The sequence below is a fragment of the Giraffa tippelskirchi genome, chromosome 3 (genome assembly GCF_054371585.1).
Source record: "Giraffa tippelskirchi isolate mGirTip1 chromosome 3, T2T-mGirTip1v1.2.pri, whole genome shotgun sequence".
NCBI lineage: Eukaryota > Metazoa > Chordata > Mammalia > Artiodactyla > Giraffidae > Giraffa > Giraffa tippelskirchi.
This window is the reverse complement of record NC_137277.1, coordinates 15,298,874-15,318,421: the sequence shown is the minus strand read 5'-3', so window position 1 is coordinate 15,318,421 and position 19,548 is coordinate 15,298,874. Positions and strand designations below refer to the sequence as shown.

The 19,548-nt window shown below is 46.0% G+C and overlaps 1 protein-coding gene across 11 annotated transcripts in view; it reads left to right on the top strand.

The window, feature by feature from the left end:
* ERN1 (endoplasmic reticulum to nucleus signaling 1) overlaps window positions 1–19,548 on the top strand; it is an 82,491-nt gene that overhangs the window by 23,170 nt on the left and 39,773 nt on the right. For 3 of the 11 annotated variants that reach the window (XR_014078793.1, XM_081576768.1, XM_081576765.1), the window contains exons 1-2: window positions 1,728–1,895; window positions 5,385–5,505. Coding sequence is in view for 2 of the 11 variants with exons in the window: in XM_081576764.1 (XP_081432890.1) it covers window positions 5,385–5,505 (121 nt within the window). In the remaining 9 variants the exon portion in view is untranslated. Of the gene's footprint in view, window positions 1–1,727; window positions 1,900–2,732; window positions 2,982–3,145; window positions 3,248–5,384; window positions 5,506–19,548 lie in introns of those variants that run through there. The other 8 variants (XR_014078792.1, XM_081576764.1, XM_081576763.1 and 5 more) reach the window with 5 other exon arrangements.

Sequence of the window (19,548 nt, the reverse complement as noted above, 5' to 3'; positions counted from 1 at the left end):
TGCAGCCAAATAAATAAATATATATATTTTTAAATCTTGGGGGAAAAAAAGGTGTGTTAGAGGCCGTTTCATTTGTTTTTGTGCTACCTAGACACACGATTTGTGAGTGTTTGTATGGATAGTCCCTTCTGTCTGTACTAAACAAAGTTGTTCCAGAGCTTGTTTTAGGAAAGACTTTTTTTTCTTGCCTGAAATATAAGCATTTGAGTTTATTAATGCAGGAGCAGCTGACAATTAGCTGAGTTTAGAATATTAGAAAATGAGATTGTTGGCGACTTAACTACCTTTTAATCATCTCTGTATGAGCAGTTGGTAGCTGCGTTCATGTCTTTTGTGGGAAATGCAAAGCAAGTGGTGCATTTTAATCTTGCTTCATAATAAGAAAATTGAACCTGAGGATCCAGCCTGGGAATTACATTTTCACAGGAGGCAGCCCTGGCTGAGCTGAGCAGCAGTGAGGACTGGATTTTAACAACAGAATCAACCTAAGTGAAATAAGCTGTTTTTACAGACACACATTTCCCCAGCATCATCTGGCCCAAATTGCCCAGCTCTCTGGTTCTCAGACGGGGCATTTCCAGAGTTGTTATGTCAGGGTCACCTCATGTGAGAGGGCCAGACTTCCAGGAGGACCAATTAGCTAATGGATGTCTCATTTTAGACTAGACTAGATTACCTGCCACGGCCTCTACCATGTCACTGAAATTACTTTTTTAGAAGTCACCAATGAAGCCAGGAGTATATAACCCACAAGTTTAAAGAATGAGTCAGATTCCGGGGAGTCAGTGTGAGGCTGATTGGCAGGATCAGCCTTTTTCTTTATGCTGTCAGGCTCTCTGGAAACTAGTGTGTGTAGCTCTGGGGCCTGAAGCCCTTTTATCCATTGCAGGGAAAATGGAACACCAACAGGGTGAAGGTGATATGCAAGATCATCGTCGTGAAGCAGTGTTTTTAAATGTTTCAGGTACACATAATTCTCAGCTGTTCTCCGTATCACACAGAGCATTTAGTTGCTTATTGCATACACGTGAGTTATAGCAACTTATCACTTTGCTGACAAAAGTCCATATGGTCAAAGCTATAGTTTTTCCAGTAGTCAGGTATGGATGTGAGAGCTGGACCATAAATAAAGCTGAGCACCAAAGAATTGATGCTTTCAAATTGTGGTGCTGGAAAAGACTCTTGAGAGTCCCTTGGACAGCGAGGAAATCAAACCAGTCAATCCTAAAAGAAATCAACCCTGACTATTCATTGGAAGGACTGGTGCCGAAGTTGAAGCTCCAGTAGTTTGGCCACCCAATGAGAAGAGCCAACTCACTGGAAAAGACCTGGATGCTGGGAAAGATTGAGGGCAGGAAGAGAAGGTAGGGACAGAAGATGAGATGGTTGGATGGCATCACTGACTCAATGGACATGAATTTGCGCAAACTCTGGGAGATAGTGAAGGGCAGAGGTGCCTGGCGCGCTGCAGCCCATGGGGTCGCAAAGAGTTGACACAACTTAGCGACTGAACAACAACAACAAATAGCAGCTGTATCTGAAGGCAAGCATTTTAATGCTTTAAAAAATGCCAGGAGAAGAAAAAGGCACATATTTTGTAATATTAAGTTGCCTCATGAGAAACTAATGCTGCTCAGAGTGTCTCTTTCTAATTTGAAACTGTCAAGAGCTTCAAAGAAGAGAAAAATCTGTCCTGTGTGATGGGGTTTATGATGTCACTGTGGATGTTGTGATTAATTCAGCGTTCTCAGTTGCTAAATTCGACCTCCAGCCAAACCTGGTCTTTCTGAGATTTTTAGAAGACCATGTTAGTTATGTGATGAGCGTTTTATTTCGAGTCACCAACCAACCATGGACAATTGCTCTTCCTGTGGTTTCCAAGATGCTCAGACAAGGCAGGTGGTTTTCGTTTCCATGCCAATAGTGGAGCAGCACTGATATGTTTTAGTAAATATTGGCCCCTTTTAGTATTAAGACAGTGATGAGATGTATTTGGGGGGCTTTAATTAATTATAGTTGTACTGTAGGCTTTAATTACAGTGAAACTCTTCTGTTCTCTGGATGCACACTCTCTGACCGGGAGACCTTTGTGTTTCTAAACTTCTGTCCTTTATTTGGTAGATTTCAATGATCAAAGGTGATTGGGTTACCTAATACCCTGAGGTGGAAAGAGCTTCTGGAATTTAGGGGCTCACTGAAGGTCCTTTAAATCCCAGCTTCTCTTCCACCCGATAACTTATCCATCTCCTTTCTATGATCACATTATAGAAAATTTAGAAAATAAAGGCGAAAAAACTAGGGCTATAATTTTACAATATTTTCTTCATTTTTTTTTCTATAGATATATTGAAAATACTTGTGTGTGTGTGTGTGTGTGTGTATTTAGGACTGTTTCAGTTTCGAGGGACGGAAACCTAGCTCCAACAAGCTTAAGCAAACAGGGGAGTTGATTGCACAGGTTGGGTGTCCCTGGGCCCAAGGACAGGGCTTGGCCAGGCCTGAGAAGTGTCGGAGGCCAGGGTCTTTCTCCCAGCTTTTCCGCCATGTTTCTTCTCAGCCTTCTTTCTGTCTTTATCTTTCTCTCTCTCAGCCAGCTTTTTCCACATGGAGGAAAACATATCCACAGAAACCTCCCGAGTTTAATTTCTTAGTACTTCAGCCACCCAGATTGTTCAACCTGATTCACCTGGCGTGATTCCCAAGACCTAAGAATGGTTGTTCCCAGGGTAACTGTGTGACAGAGGGAGGGGATTTCTTCCTGTTGGCCCCCAGATATGCATATATGTTCCCATTTCATTTATTCAACCTTCACACTACCCCACCTAACTTAATCCCACCATCCCACACCAAGTCGCAGACCCATTCATTCCCCTTTGTCAATGGAGGTAGCCCCTCACCCAGGGTCCCAAGTAGCTCCAGCCTCAGTGGTCGTCATGGGCTGCTGTTCTCCAGGCCAGGTGCTCCAGGTGATATGTGTTCAGGTGTGAGCAGGTCCAGATGAGGCTAGTCACCATCCATACCCCATGGTCCAAAATAATTTTAGACAATTGGTGTATAAGACTTTGGATTCTGCTCAGGGCAGCCACCACGCTGGGGCTTCTGTTTTCCTAGCCAGGTTGTACTGAGACCGATCTCCTACTTGCAGAAGTGGAGTTAAAAGCAGATTCTTCTTCTCAGCCTTAAGACTTAACCTGGAGAATCGATTCAGCAGGAATCATAAGGCTTGCCCTTGTTTCACTCATCCCAGGTAAGGGGCCCTTGCCCTGCACAAAGTGGAGGGCGGGGCTTCTCCCCTGCAGGCCAGACACAGGCAAGAGGTAGAGGAGGTTCTGGCAGCTGCTCGGCCCCTTTGCCAGAGGGTCTCCACATTGGAAGAGGAATGCAGGCACAGGAGTGTTTGTCCCACCAGCTCAGACTGCCCTGGAGAGAGCCATCTGTTGTTAGGAGATTAATTAGTGTCATCCTGGCTTTTACCAAGAGTGACCAGGTATTTTGGGGGTCCGGCTCCCATGCAGAGTCTTTATGTTTTGTGCTAAAAGCCAGCCATACTGCTGTATTTTTAAAAAAGCATTTGTGCCAAAATTTGAACTGTTGCAGTGTAAGCAAGTTGCATTGGCCTGTTTTTAATTCAAGACCTGCAGGAACCAGCTGATTGGTGCGACAGTACAGTGACAAAGAAGAGAAAATCTCATTACAGGTGGCACTGCTGAATGGCCCCAGACTTTAGAAGGCAGTTTTCCTAGGAAACCGTACCAGCTATTGCCTGGTTGAGCATGTGTGTGCACACACACACACACACATACACACACATTCACACAGTTGCTCCCATGGAAACCATGTGGATGAGTATATAGTTCCTAGCAAACCTAGAGGACAGGCAAGCAAAAAAAAAAAAAAAAAATCTGTCCAGTTAATTATAACCACAGCGTACATTAAATTTTGGATTCTATAGTTTTCATGTGACAACACATACAAGTTTTTCTCTATATTGTAGATTCTTCCAAGGGCCATTTTAATGATTACATAATATTCCATTGGATGTTTGTGCCCTAATTTGTTTCAGCCATTTAGAAGTGTTCAGGTCTTTCCTGTTTTTTGTGTTTATAAATGGGTTTTGATGAGTATCATTGTGCAAAGAGCTTTTCCCATAGCTGGACTTAACTTCTTTAGGATGTAGAAGAGGAACTACAGAGTAAAAAGCATGAATACTTTTATGCTTTCCAGAAAGATTGCACTGACTTATAATTTTCATTGCCAATCAATAGTGGATGAGAAAGTGAATTTCACTACCTTTGGTTATTTTCTGTAGAATATTTTTAAAATTCATTAAAGATTAAAGGTACATTTTAATTTAAATTGTATTTTTTATTATAAGTGAAGAATAATTTGGGTTATTATGGCGAATTTTTTAAAAATTATTTTTAATTGGAGGATAATTGCTTTACAATATTGTGTTAGTTTCTGCCATACATCAGCATGAATCAGTCATAAGTATACATGTGTTCCCGCCCTCTTAAACCTCCCTCCCACCTCCTACCCCATCTCATCCCTCTAGGTTGCCACAGAGCACCAGGTTGAACTCCCTGAGTCATACATTTTCTTTTATGAGAGACATATGATATGTCTCTCTCAAAATCTTGGTGTTTACTATTATATAAACTCTTTCTATAATGAGAGCTGTTTTTCCTATTTTGCTTTAAATATTTCCCCCAAATTCCTTGTTGTTGTTTGTTGTTGAGTCGCTAAGTTGTGTCTGACCCTTGCAACCCCATGAACTGTAGCTCACCAGGCTTCTCTGTCCATGGGATTTCCCAGGCAAGAATACTGAAGTGGGTTGCCATTCCCTTCTCCAGGGGATCTTTCTGACCCAGAGATCGAACCCAAGTCTCCCGTGTTGCAGGCGAATTCTTTACCACTGAGCCAGATTCCTTGCCTTTTAAAATTTTGTAATTTGTGTCTCGGTGTGTTGGCATTCTACTTTAGCAGGGAGTCTTGCAAGATAACCAGGTTTTAGAAAGTAAAATATATCCAAGAGAAGGAACTCAAAGCTGTGCATACATACTTTCCCCATCTGTTTCAGTGGAGGCTGGCCTTGGACTATTTCAGAGTCCCCCGTCCCTGACATGTTAGGTCATTAGCCCTTGTGTGGGAAGGATTGCTGCTCAGATAGAATAAGGCAATCTGGTTCTAGTCCTAAACCAGCTGTTGTCCAGACACATGCCCTTGATGGGAACTTCAGCTCGTCAACCTTGGTTTCTTCATCTGTGACGTGGTGGATCTTAAAAGAATAACTTTTTGGGTAAGGGAGGGGCTGGTCCGTGGTTGTACACACCCAAGATGAAGAATCATATTGACCACATAGATTCTTCTACCTCTCACTGCAGGTTTTTGGGAGTCCCAGCACTGTGACACTTCCTGAAACCTTGCTGTTCGTGTCAACATTGGATGGAAGTCTGCATGCCGTCAGCAAGAGGACAGGCTCCATCAAATGGACTTTAAAAGAAGGTAATTGGGATTTGGTCCTGGGATGATATGGACATTTGCTCAGCTGCTTCTGATGAAACATTCCAGAAAAAGAGAGAAACAGTTATACATGATTTTAATAAATTAAAAAAGGATAACAGAGTCAGAGAGAAGAGATGAAGTGTACACAAAGGGTATGTTTACAACTCAAATTGTGATTATCCGCTCAGTGCATCAGTTGAGATAAGCTTTGTCTTTTTTATTATTATTATTTTTTCACAGTTGTTTAGATTTCATGTATAAATGGCTCTAGGCTTTTCTATGAATAGTTCTGGCTGGTTGGTCTTTACAAAGGCATGCTACATTAATTTTTTTTTTAAGTTCTAATGATTAGAATCTTGTAATCGTAATTACAAGAAGCTATCGTCTCTAACCTCAAATTACTCATTTGTTTTTACAGAGACTGGAATAACTGAGGGCTGTAGGATTTGACATTAATCCAAGTCAGTCACTCTATTAGTTCTTTACATTGAGGGAAGTGGAAGGCAGAGGCTGTTTCTCATTTACTCTACCAAGCTTCCATTTGATGATCTTGTCTTCCTGGTGATGGTGGGCAGCATGGACTCCCTATACCTGGGAAATCGTATTCAGTTCCCAAAGTAATCTTCCTGGATAAAAGCCAGACAAATCCCAGGATTGGGGGCTTTCAGAGTCATCTCTTTTATCCCGTCCTATCGTAATTCTCCTTTGGCTGTAAATTCAGGTCTGACTGGTACGTTCTCTTTCATCACTAAGCCATGACTCATTATTTTCTTGAACACAGCAAATGTTTTTCCTTTATTAATAAAATGTTCCAAAACAGTGTTTTTAGTTGGAAAAATATTAGCATATATCAGAAGGTCACACATCATCTTGTCCATTCAGCAGCAAACCTAGTTGCCAACCACAGATGCTGGCAGCTAGGTAACCACAGACTGCCCTGCTTCACCTGTCTGAGCCACCTTGGATCAGCAAGGACTTTAAGTGATGGAAAGGACCAGGTCCCTCAGGAACGAGTGCCCACAACAAGATGGGAGAGCCCAGTTTTGGCAGTGCATTACGGGCTCGCTGAATATTATCTGTGCTCTCATGTTTAAGCGGAGTTCTGTATTTCAGAATGTCTGATTTTGTCCAAAGATGAAAATCAACAAGTCACAAAAGCATGGAGATAAACATTTTTGCTGTTAAATATGAGGACTGGTCCCTTAGTTTCAGCATTCCCAGGCACGACATTTTTGCCCCCAAGCCACTTCATTCTTCTGCTTTGCTTTTTCCCTGCGTGTATTGTTTTAGATTGATCTCCAAGTCTTGATTTCTACAAGCAGCCTTTCCTGTAGCTAGCAAAACTGTGTCCTGCATTGTTTGACTTAGCCAAACATAAGAAGCAATCTGTTCTCTCCTGTAATTTAGAGCTGAAAGAACCTGCCTCCTTTTATTTATTTGTTTGTTTATTTTTTTTTAAAGATACTTTAAAAATATTTGTTTAGCCTCATCGGGTTTTGGTTGTGGCACGTGGGATCTCTCATTGTGGCTGCACGGGCTTAGTTGCCCCGCGGCACGTGGGATCTTGGTTTCCAGGGATGGAACCTGTGTCCCCTGCATCGGCAGGCGGATTCTCAACCACTGGACCACCAGGCAAGTCCCTTGTCTCCTTTTAAGTTTAACGCAAGTTTAGAGAACTCAGTCTGTGAAAGATACTGTGTAGGGCACAAAGAGGAAAAAAACAGCCCCTACCCTCAAGGAGCCCGCAGTCAGGAGGGAGACAGGACAAGCACACAGAACTTCAGCAGGGAAGCAGCCTTGTAACCACCGCAGAGAGGTGCTAGGAAACCGTTCCAGCTGGGCCAGGAAAGGCTCCATTTGTGGAGCTGAGCCTGGGTGGATGCATCAAATTTCGGTAGGGTGGAAGCCTGGCGGGGACCAAAGGAGGCACCAGTCTGGGTTGTGGGGACAGGTCTGGTTTGGGAGGGCTTAGCGATGGAGGTAGGGGGAGGCAGAGAGAGGGGATGTTGAGGCCTGTGGCAGCTCTGAGGCATTTGTGCTTGAGGGAACAGGAAGTTGGGAGCAGGTGAGTGACTCAACAGGTGCTGCTGCTTCCAAATTAATCCAGCAGCAGTGTGTGCAACTAGAGACAGGAGGCAGACCTGAGGAAGGGGCGCAGGGAAGAGGGAAGGGGTGGGAAGCATGAGAGGCCTGCCAGAAAGAGAATCGGGGAACCCAGCAACTGGTTAGGTAGGCAGAGCGGGCAGGAGTTAAAAGACACTTGCGGGCAGAATTAGAGCCAGTTGATAGGAATTTCAAGTAATGAAATTCAGTTCAATTTAATTCAGCGAAATTTCAGTATGTTCTAAGTCTCATTGTTTTTCTGAGAATAAATTGGCTGATTTTAGCTAAATTCAGCCCTGGCTGGTATTGGTAGCCCCCCCAACCCCCACCTCTCTCTCTCTTTTTTTTTGGCTGTGTAGCTTGTGGGATCTTAGGTCCCAATCAGGGATTGAGCCCATACCCTCTGCAGAGGAAGAATGGAGTCTTAACCACTGGACCACCAGGGAATTCCTTCTCTCTCTGTATATTTTTATACAAAGATTAAAGATGGTAACATATAGAGACCCTGAATTTTCAATTTAATTTTAATCTTGCAGTTATAACTAAAGATTTCAAAACCGTTAATACATAGGTGAAAGGAGAATGAAAACATGAAAAAAACCCCTAAGATCATGACATCCAGTCCCATCTCTTCATGGCAAATAGAAGGGGAAAACGTGGAAGTAGTGACAAATTTTCTTTTCTTGGGCTCTAAAATCACTGCGGATGGTGACTGTAGCCATGAAATTAAAAAGTGCTTGCTCCTTGGAAGGAAAGCTATGACAAACCTAGAAAGAGTATTAAAAAGCAAGTGACATCACTTTGCTGACAAAAATCCGTGTAGTCAAAGCTACGGTTTTTCCAGTAGTCACGTATGGATGTGAGAGTTGGACCATAAGGAAGGCTGAGCACCAAAGAATTGATGCTTTCGAATTGTGGTGCTGTAGAAGACTCTTGAGAGTCCTTTGGACACCAAGGAGATCAAGCCAGTCACTTCTAAAGGAAAGCAACCTTGAATATTCATTGGAAGGACTGAAGCTGAAGCTCCAATACATTGGCCACCTGATGCTAAGAGCCAACTCTTTGGTTTTCCAACCCTGATGCTGGGAAAAATGGAAGGCAAAAGGAGAAGGGAACGGCAGAGGATGAGATGGTTAGATAGCTTTACTGACTCAACGGATGTGAATATGAGCAAGCTCTGGGAGACAGTGGAAAACAACAGCAATAATACATAAGTCGATTTATAAATGTATCCAGTTACTCTTCTAGACCCTGAAAATACAGCAGAATCCTTGCCCTCATGGAGTTTTCATTCTATGGGGGAATCAGATAAGGAGATAAAGTACATAGTGGCGATAAGAGCTGTGGGGGCCACTGCACCAGTCCAGGCAAGGGAGGTTGCGGGCTTGGGCCTGAGTGGCCATGGTGAGTGAGATTGAAATGGAAGAAGCTTGCTGATGCAGACAGACACCTCTAAGTCATCAAACTGGGGTTCTGCAGAGCACTTACCTGGCATTCCATTTTGTGGTTTCCTAACTGTTTGCTTTTTTCAGGGACCAAGAAACGGGGAATGGTTTTTGTTTTTTTTTTTTCCTATCTCACAGAACGGTTTTGGCAGGTGCTTTTGTTCCTCAACCAAACATGTGTTGCTGTTCCCAGAAGTGGAGATTTCTCCCAACACAGCAGCGAACTCCACTCAGGACAGAAAACAAGTTCTGTTTGTTTTCAGAAACAGATTTGAGTCCTGGCATTTTCCTGTCGGTGTGATCCCAAAAAGCTGTGATTTTGTAACTGCAGCAGCACCACTGTCTGTCTCTGAAATTTCACCACTGAACATGACTGAGTGTGTTTCATTTCTGCACTCCCAGCCCAGACACAAAACTGAGAACGTCGCTGTCATGTTCTGGGTTAGATTCGTTTTACAAAGCTTGCCTCGGCCTGGTGGAATTCAAGGACTGTCTTTGGGATTGCCATGGCTGGTTTAGGGCTTCTTACATTCCCCTTGGAGTCTGACACTCAAATCTTCATCCAACTGCAGATTGTTCTGTAGCAACCCCCGCTCCCATTCCCTTCCATCTCCTTTCCTGTAGTAGGTCCAGAGGACTAGGTCTAAAGTTAGTCTAATTTAGAACCATAACTTAAAAAAAAAATTTATTTATTTGGCTGCTAGGGGTCTTAGTTGTGGCACACAGGATCTTTTAGTTTCAGCGTTAGAACTCTTAGTTACGGCGTGTGGGATCTAGTCCCCTGACCAGGGATCGAACCCAGGCCCCCTACCATGGGAGTGTGGAGTTTTAGCCACGGGACCACCAGGAAAGTCCTTAGAACCATTCTTTACTGACTATAAAAAATAGCTACCCTCACAGCCAGAGAGGTCCAAACTCCTGAGATGCCCCCTAAATGGTTAATATTGGAGATTTCTTATGAGGGAAGGATTAAAAACAGAATTAGTTATTTGAAACCTGAAGAACATCTTTGCCCGTGAATCTCCAACCCTGTGCCTCTGTTCATAGTTCCTACCTATGCTGACAGTTATGGGCCACCCAGGCTAGAAAAGAGCGATGCTCTGCTCCTTGGTCACCCAGTCCCGTCACGTGGACTCACGGAGGGTCTCCCAAGCCTGACCCCTCCTCCTGGTCGCCCTTGCCAGTGTCTGAGCCCGGCTCCCAACATGCACTTCCTGGATCCATGCTGCCTGCCTCACACTCCCCAGCACCCGGCACACGGCCGGTGGACACACCCTCTGAAACGACTGATCAGACCACGCTGCTCCCCTGCTGAAACGCTCTAGGTGTTGTCCAGCGCAGTGCCACTCCGAGTGTGGTCTGCCCACCCGCGTTCCTCGCTCATGAGGAGAGAAGTACAGACGGGAGCAGAAGCCTCGTTCCTGGGGGTTGGACTTTTCAACAGTTGGCCCTTCCCCACAGTCATTTTGAGAAGCACCGGGCCCCAGGGTGAGGTCTAAGCTCCTGATCACGCCTGTCAGCCCCCTCTCCAGCCTCAGCTGCTCGTTGCCTCCAGGTCACGGAGACATGGGGCCTTTGCTCACGGCCTCTCCCCACCAGCGGCCTGCAGCATTGCCCAGGCCCCCCTCCATCTAGTAAGACTCCTTCACAGCTCATCTCCTGGACTCCTGCTGCAGGGTGAACCCCTGCCTCATCAGGCTCCAGAGGCAGCTCGCTGAAGCCCCTGTACCGGCGCTTCCTGCTTCATATGAACTTTTGGCTATGTTTGTCCTCCTAGTGGATTTCTAACTCCTTGAAGGAGGGGGTCTCAGTAAACTTCTGAGACACTCAACGCTGGCTCGGGCCCCAGGGAGAAGCGAGCGAGGCTGGGCTTTGCCTCCCCAGGATGCGTCATCATGGAAGTTTCCAGTTCCAGTTTCTGATCTTGAGCTGCACATGGCTTTTCATGACTTTCTGCAGTTGGTTTTCTCTCCTGTTCTTCAGGCAGGGTTCGTGTTCCCCTGGAGAGTCAGAGAGCCACCCTCAGAGGCCTGAGGGAAAACTCTGTGTGACACTCAAGAGAAGGGAGGTCGGGAAAGGGGGCGACGTTTCGTTAGTAGTTCTAATCCATTTTCTCTTAAGGAATTTTCTAGGCTTAAGATATGCCATCACTGCCTTTCTCCCTAATTGCCGACACACAGAAAAGTGTTTATTTGTTCTCCATTGTTTTGGAGGACTAAAAATTAAGTTTCTGAGAGGGGCTGTGAGAGAGGCCTGTTTCTACTTTTGAGTCTCTTGAAAAAGTATTTTCTTTTTTTGTGTATTTTGCTTTTTATCAAGAGAGTCTAAATATACACAGACAAAGAGATGATGATCTAATGAACACTCTTGTACCCATCACTCAGCTGCAGTGAGCACCAGCTGGTACACAGTCTCGTATATCTGTGCCCCTATTCACGTCCCTCCCACATGCCTGGGGTTTGCCTCAGAGCAATATGTCTCATGTCATGGAGGGGCTCTTGGAAATAGTGGTCATGGGACTTCCCTGGTGGTCCAGCGGTTAAGACTCAGTGTTTCCATCGCAGGGGATTCAGATTCAATCCTTGGTTGAGAAAGATCCCACATGCTACGCAGCACGGCCAAAAAAAAAAAATAGCGATCATCGCACACAGTAGCATAGATTTCAGCTCCAGCAGGCATTCTCTGCAGCGTTGCTTGGTGTGTTTCGGAATGCAGTTATGAATATTGAAGCTCAGGATAAGAGGCCAGTTTTGGCTGTGACTTAGTTACCATCCTCTTACTCACCTTTGGGTGAACACTCTCATCGCTCCAGAATTGAACTCTGTGAAGTTAATAACATCCTGAGAGACACTGGGGCGGAGTCCCAAGCATTAAATCATCTTGTCCTTCTTCACGATTGGTTATAGCTTGAATTCCTTCATGGTTGGTTGTAGCATGCAGGGTGTGTTTTTCGGCCTGAGTTACTTCTGCCAAGGCAAGGATGAGTGAGACCTTAAAATATGACATTGGTACGATGGCTGGTTTTTCAGATTATGTTGGTATTTCTACAGGATCATCTTCATCAAACATGACATTTGGTGACTTGAAGAGATTGTCGTTGTTTGGTTGCTAAGTCATATCTGACTCTTTTGTGACCCTGTGAACTGTGTAGCCTGCCAGGCTCCTCTGTCCATGGGATTCTCCAGGCAAAATACTGGAGTGGGTTGCCATTCCCTTCTCCAGGGGATCTTCCTGACTCAGGGGTCAAACCCAAGTCTCCTGCACTGGCAGGTGGGTTCTTTACCGCTGAGCCACCAGGGAGGCCCCTTGAAAGAAAGCTTATGGCATCCTCCCCCTAGTACTGATAAGATTTAGAATTCCACTGTGGATTTTAAGAGCTTCTGATCAGAAATCTATTTTAAAACGCTCTCGTCATGTAAGCTGAACTTTGAGGAAAGTTTGAGACTTGCTGCCCTACAACTTGGACCTGACAACTTTCATGGGAGTTTAGGGCACAGATTACCCAAGTTCCTTCCCTCTGGAGGAAGGAAATGAGCCGCTGCTGGGGAAAAGGAGTCCCTAATTGGTTTACTTGAGTGCATGGACCGTATTGAGGAGACTTCAGTTTTGAGTTAAGGTGGGGGAGTGGTGAATGACCTTGTTTCTACCTTGATAATTTTTATCAAAAAAAAGGGTACTAGACCCTTAAGCATTTTATTGAGGAAATGGCAGCTTTTTGCATGCAGACTAACTGAGCTAGCTTCACCATCAGTTGGGATTAAAATTTCCATGTCCTCTTAAACTCATTCTGTTTCTTCACTTCATTTTTCTGATCGGAACTAAGTCCTGTTGATGTTTTTCTTCCCCTCCTGTTTGGTTCTGACCACCTCTCCTTTCCCCTATGCAACCCCCCCCCCCCCCCCGTTCAACTGTCTTAGACCATCTTACTGGGGTTATGGCCTTGCCTTCCTCACTACCCTTCGTTTTTTTCTTTATTTGTTTTGTTACTTTTTGGCTGCACCACGCAACATAGGAGATCTTAGTTCCCCAACCAGGGATCGAACCCTCCCACCCCTGCACCGGAAGTGCAGAGTCTTAACCACTGGACTACCAGGGACATCCCCCTCGCTACCCTCCCTTTGTGCTCCCTCCTTCTCTCTCACATCCCCTTTTGTCCCCTGGTGCCTGCCTGTCTTCACCTGCCTTCAGAGTCTTGTACCACATTTTTCTTCTTCTCAAAAGCCTCCGGCTGCTCCCTCCTTAGTGCCTACCGCACCATGGCCCAAGGTGTTCACCCCTTTCTTCTCCACAGTCTCTCCGCCTACCGTCCACCCTTTCTCATTTTGCTCCTGGAAGGAACAAGGCTCTCAAAGACTGTGTATACGGGGAGGCTTACAGGGAGCATAGAGCGGTTGGGACTTCATCTGTGGTCTTTCAGTCCTTAAATCCCTTTCAAGAGGGCCAACCCAGAACATTTCTGGTCACTGCTGGAGATGCACCGAGAAGGGTCTGGTTTGCAGAGTTTCTAGCCAGCAAGACGTCTTACTTGCACCTGGAGAGGTCTTCCAGTCAGAGAGGAGGCTGGTTTGTGTCTTTTAATGTTTATTTATTTATTTGGCTGCGTCAGGCCTTAGTTGCAGCATGGGGGATCTCTCTTGCATCAAATGTGGGATTTCTGTGGTTGCTGTTAATAGTGCACAGACTCCAGTTGCAGCATGCAGGCCCTCTAGTTGTGGCTCGAGGGCTTAGTTGCCTTGCAGCATGTGGGATCTTAGTTGCTTGACCAGGGATCGAGCCCACGTCCCTGGCTTTGCAAGGCGGAGTCTTAACCACTGGACCACCAGGGAGGTCCTGAGGCTATTTTTTGTCTTTGATATTTATTCGGCTGCATCTGGTCTTAGTTGCCACACGCGGGATCTCAGTTGGGTCACGTGGGATCCTTCCTTGCGGCGCCTGGACTCTCTAGCTGTGGCTCTCGGGCTCCAGAGTGTGTGGGCTCGTAGTTGCTCTGAGGTGTGCAGGAACGTTAGTCCCGACTGGAACCAAACCCGAGTCCCCTGCATTGCAAGGCGGATTCTTAACCACTGGACCACCAGGGAAGCCCCGGGGCTGGGGCTAAATGCAGGCTGCGTCAGGGGCAGCGGGGAGGTGGTGCTTTGGAAAGAAGGGTGAGGAGGAGCAGGTCAGTAAAGCCTGCACCCACCTACATTCCGCCAGAGAAGCAGTGTGTTCCAGAAATGTCAGTGCTCACCTAGGGACGGGAAGGATCCCATAGGGCTCCTTGAGCTCCAGTCAGATGGGCAGCCTGTTCTTGCAGCCTCTGTAATCAAAGTGATCTGATTTCTTTCCACGTGAGAGTGAGCCGGCGCGGAGTCACCTGCAGAGAGAGGCCATCTGCCCCAAACTCTGGTCTGCAGCAGTTAACTCAAATGGTGACCGACTTCATCGGGGGGAGACTTTTCTGTGTTGAGGGAAGCCTGAAATTGTGCTGACAGGGTCCTTCACGCTCCTCCGCTGGGTTTCTCTTCCCTCTTCCAGCCCTGGGACATTACAGGATCAGGCTGTCAAGATTCACGCTACAGCTGAGGGCAGGCAGGAAGAACAGGTCTTTCTTTTCACACCCTCCCCGCCACATCCCACCCACCCCCCTCCCAGAAAGGTATTCCTTAAATAGCTCCTTTTTTTTTTCTTAGCTTCTCTTCTTAAAATTTTTTTTTTTCATTTTAGAAAAACTTCAACATACACAAAAGTAAAGAGAATAGTATGAAAGCCTCAGGTATCCAGCTTCAGTGACGATTCACACATGACAGTCTGCTCCCCCCATCTCCATCATTTGGAAGCAAACGCTGTATCATTTTTTTCCCTGTAAATTTAAATAATTTTTAAGTATGGGTGAACAAACAGAGCTACACCTGGGCAGCTCTTTTTTGCTTTTATCATGTCGGTTTCTGTGTGGAAAAGCCCTTCTCATTAAGATAAACTTATCTGAGTGACTGCATTCCATGTGCAATATTGGATATCTTAAATTATTGACTTCCTTACATTTTACAGACAGCTTTACCTGCTGAGTACAAGGGGAGCAAAGACCCGGGCAGCATTTACACAAGAGTGCACGCTGTGATTATTCACTGAACTGTCATAAGCTTCAGGCACTTTCTCATGTGTATTTCTCAAGAAACAAAATAGATGGTCCCTGCCCTACAAAGTGCTTAAAATTCAGTGCAGCCCCCAGATCTTTGAGAACCGGAGAGGCCACATGCAGTTAAGTACCTGTTACCTGAGAAATGTGATAAGTGCCAAGTGCAGTGGGCGCTCAGTTTCTTATTTCCTGGAGAAAGGGGCATTTGAAGGCCAGGCAGAGGTAGACGGAGTTAAGGCAAGTGATGGTGACCTCAGAGACAGACAGGAAAGCACGGGCTGAGTTGTGGTAAGAGTTGCGATGGAGAAGAATTAGGCCCAGGTTTTACAGAGCCTTGAATGCTTAAGGCCTGTGGTTCCCCCGTGTGCTGAGGGGCCCTGGGCACACAGTCAGCTCTCAGGGCGTGGTAGCTCAAGTTTTAGGCTTTTAAGAGAGACACAGCAGTCCTCCACAAGGGTTGAGCCCTAGCAGCTTCAGCGTTAGATCGCACTGCCTTCCTTTCAAGGATGTGTCTTTGCCTAGCTGAGCTGGGGGCCTTTGCTGTGATGCAATTCATTTACCACTTGAGGGAATTCCCTGGCAGTCCAGTGCTAGCGCTCCGAGATCTCACTGCCAAGGGCCTGGGTTCAATCCCCGATCTGGGAACTAAACCCCACAAGCTGTGTGGCGTAGCCAAATAACACAACCACAAAGACTCAAATGGACGCATTTAGGAAAGGTACAAAGAAGAGTTTGGCATGCTTACAGGCAGAGGAAGGAGTTATCCAGAAGGACTTGAAGATCTCTGGGAGACAGGATACTGTGGGCTCTAGATGTGTGAGTATGAAGTATCTGTGAATGTGAAGGTGAAAGCGTGTCCTTTTATAGAAATATGCAGGGTAGTGTGGGGTTGGCAAACCTGGAGGACGAGGGGTAGGAAGTTTCTGAGTTCCCCTGTGCCACAGAGGGGAGTCATGTGCGGAGAGGAAGGGGCCTGGAGGCAAGGCGTGAAAGTCTGAAACACCAGCTGTGAGGAACAGAACAGGAAGCAGATAAACATATCTCCTATGACACGGGGCCCAGCTGGCCACAGTTACATTCTGCTATCTCCACAAGTGATTATGGTGTTTTCTTCAGCAGTGCTCGGAAGACTGAGGAGGAGGAGAGGGGATTGCCCAGTGGATTCTGGGTGGAGGGTTGATGGAGCATAGCTGCCTGATTATAGAATGGTCAGCGATGGATATCCAGGCAGGGCAAGTGTGGAAGTAGGAAGGAAACTAACATTTGTTGATTGTTTCAGTCAGTAAATATATCGAACACCTCTCATGTGCACTATTTTTTTTTTGGCTGCGCTGGGTGTTTGTTGCGGCTCATGGGCTCTTCACCGTGGCTTTTGGGCTTAGCTGCTCCATGGCATACAGGATCTTAGTTTCCCAACGCAGGGATCAAACCTGTGTTCCCCGTGTTGGAAGGCAAGTTCTTAACCACTGGAGCAGAGGTTAAGAAGTACCCAGGGAAGTACTTGGAAAGTACCCAGGATGTCGGGGGTATGTTGTTGTTGTTCAGTCGCTAAGTCGTGTCCCACTCTTTGCGGCCACGTGGACTGCAGGACACCAGGTTTCCCTGTCCTTCACCTTCTCCTGGAGTTTGCTCAAACTCGTGTCCATTGAGTCGGTGACGCCATCCAACCACCTCATCCTCTGTCGTCTCCTTCTCCTCCTTCCCACAACCTTTCCCAGCATCAGGGTCTTTTCCAACGAGTCAGCTCTTTGCATCAGGTGGCCAAAGTATTGGAGCTTCAGCATCAGTCCTTTCAGTGAGTATTCAGGGTTGATTTCCTTTAGGATTGACTGGTCAGATCTCCTTGCTGCCCAAGGGGCTGTCAAGAGTCCTCTCCAGCACCACAGTTTGAAAGCATCAATTCTTTAGTGCTCAGCCTTCCTTGTGGTCCAACTCTCACATCTGTACATGACTACTAGAAAAACCATAGCTTTGACTATATGGACCTTTGTTGGCAAACTCCAGAAGATAAATTCCAGCCCCCTTGGATCTTATAGTGACCAGAGTCAGACATTCAAAAAGTAAAATACATAGCACTTCAGAGGTGGTCAGTGTCATGGAGAAAAATCAAGGAGGTAAGAGAGTAGGGGATCCTGGGGGGTAGGAAGCGGTCATGGAAGGCCTCTCTGAGATGGTGACATTTGATCAAAGATCTCGGCACAGGGAACAGTATATGCAAAGGCCCCAAGGCAGGTTTATACTTGGCAGTAGTCCAGGAGTAGCCTGTATCCCAGCATGGCTGGAATAGAGTAAGGAAGAAATAGTGGGAGACTGTCAGGGTGGGTGTCGGGGGGTAGGGTTGTGTGGATTCACGGATCACTGGGTGAACTTTGGCCTCTACTGGGCAACAAAATACCCGTCAATGGATTGTGAGTGGCAGAGAGGTATGAACTGATTTATGTCTTCAGAAGCATCACTGTTTTATGTCAAGGCACTGACTTACAATCTTAAGATGTATTTAACCTTATTTAATCAACATAAAGTTGCCCCTCGAGTTTGGTGTTATTATCTCTATCTCTTTATTTTTTTCTTTACTGACAAGGAAACTGAGGCTCAGAGAGAATTGACTAACTTTGCCGAGGTCACTCAGCTGGTGAGTGGCAGAGCTTGGATATAATCCTAGGTTTTTCTGATCCCAAAGGGCACACGGACTAGGAGAAAAGGAAGTTCTTGAAAGGCAAGGGGTTCCAGTGATGCTGAAAAGATGCTGGAAGTAGGAAACAGAATGATGAAATAGACCAGAGAGTCTGGCATCGATGGCAGGTTCTGCGGGAGAAATGAGTGTCAGCAGTGTGGTCTGAGGACTGCCTGTCTCCTAGGAGAACAGGGTCGTCAAGCCAGTTTGGAGAGAATGATGGAGGGTGTGATTTGGGCAAGTGGTGGTTGAGGTGCTGGCAGGAGATGGTGGAAATATCCAGAAAGAAGAGTTTGAGAGATGGGGACCCAGAATTTCCCCATTGTGATTATGGTTGAAGCTACAGAGATGGGTGTGCTCTCGGAGGGAACTGAGATGAAAGCCAGGAAAAGTTCTTCCCTGTTGGAGTAAGAAGAGGGAAGGAGAGGGGAGAGGAACAGACGGGAGAGAGGGGGAGAGAGATGGGTGAAAAGTCTGGCAGCAGCGCAGGGGCCGGGCAGTGGAGAGACTGGGGGAGGGCAGGGTCGAACCCATGGCGGGGGCAGCAGGCACGTGGGATCACCCGCAGGCTGGTGAGGCAGCTGGAAGAGTAGAGCTGCGGGTGCTGATGGACCGAGACCTCGAGGCCCAGGGCTCAAGAAGGGAGCAGAGTCCAGTGTGCATTCAGGGCCCAGGGCAGAGGGAGAGGATGGTGAAAAAGGTGTTCTTGGAAAGATGAAAACTCACTTCTTTTGGAGATAAACATGTTTACGTCTATCTTGGGTCATTTCTGCCTCGGGTTGAGAAGGAGGATTCCATCAGCACAGAACAGGAGCCATGCATGCCACCACACCTCGCCAGGTTTCTTCCAGAGTAAATCAGGCCTGAAATGGACCCTCCAGGGGAGCCGAGTGCAGTGGCCGCTCCCAGGGGAGCAGGGGGCAGATCTGTTTCTGTCTTGATCTTGGAGACCAAACATTGATTTCAGCTTTTTTTCCCCCCTCTTCTGATATCTTCACCTTTCCCTTGAATAACACCCATTTTTACACTGGTAAAGTAACTTTTTTTTTTTCTGCCCTTTCTGAAAGTAAAACAGCTTGGTGAGATGGCTTTCGTCCTTATCGGTTTCCATATAGATAGAGAGGCTTGTTTTGTAGCAGCCTTTGTTTATAGCCTTAGGGTTAGGCCACTGTTTCTTTTCACATGAAGGTGATTTTGTTGTTGTTTTTTTTTTTAAGAGCAAGAATCTTGCCTAAGTCCAGTTGTTTTATTAAATCCAAAACAACTCCTTTTCGTGTTGGGCTTCCATGGCACATTTTCAGCTGATGCTTTTTCCTTTTATTTTGCTGGCTTTTCAAGTAACTTTATCCTTTAACCTTTTCTAATATGGAAAATTTCAGGCAGAGGTAGAGAGAACAGTAAAATGACAGGCCAGTGTTGTCAATTCTATCTTTAAACAGTTATCAACAGGCTGCCATTTTTTCGTTTTATGTTTCCTTCCCTTGTGGTTTTTTATTATTATTATTATTATTAATTTATTTATTTTGGCCACAGCACATGGCTTGTGTGATCTTAGTTCCCCAACCAGGGATCGAACCTGTGCCCCCCAGCATTGGGAATGCAGAGTCTTAACCACTAGACCACCAGGGAAGTGGTTCAGGATGGAGGGGACACATGGATACCTATGGATGATTCATATTAATGTATGGCAAAAAACCATCACA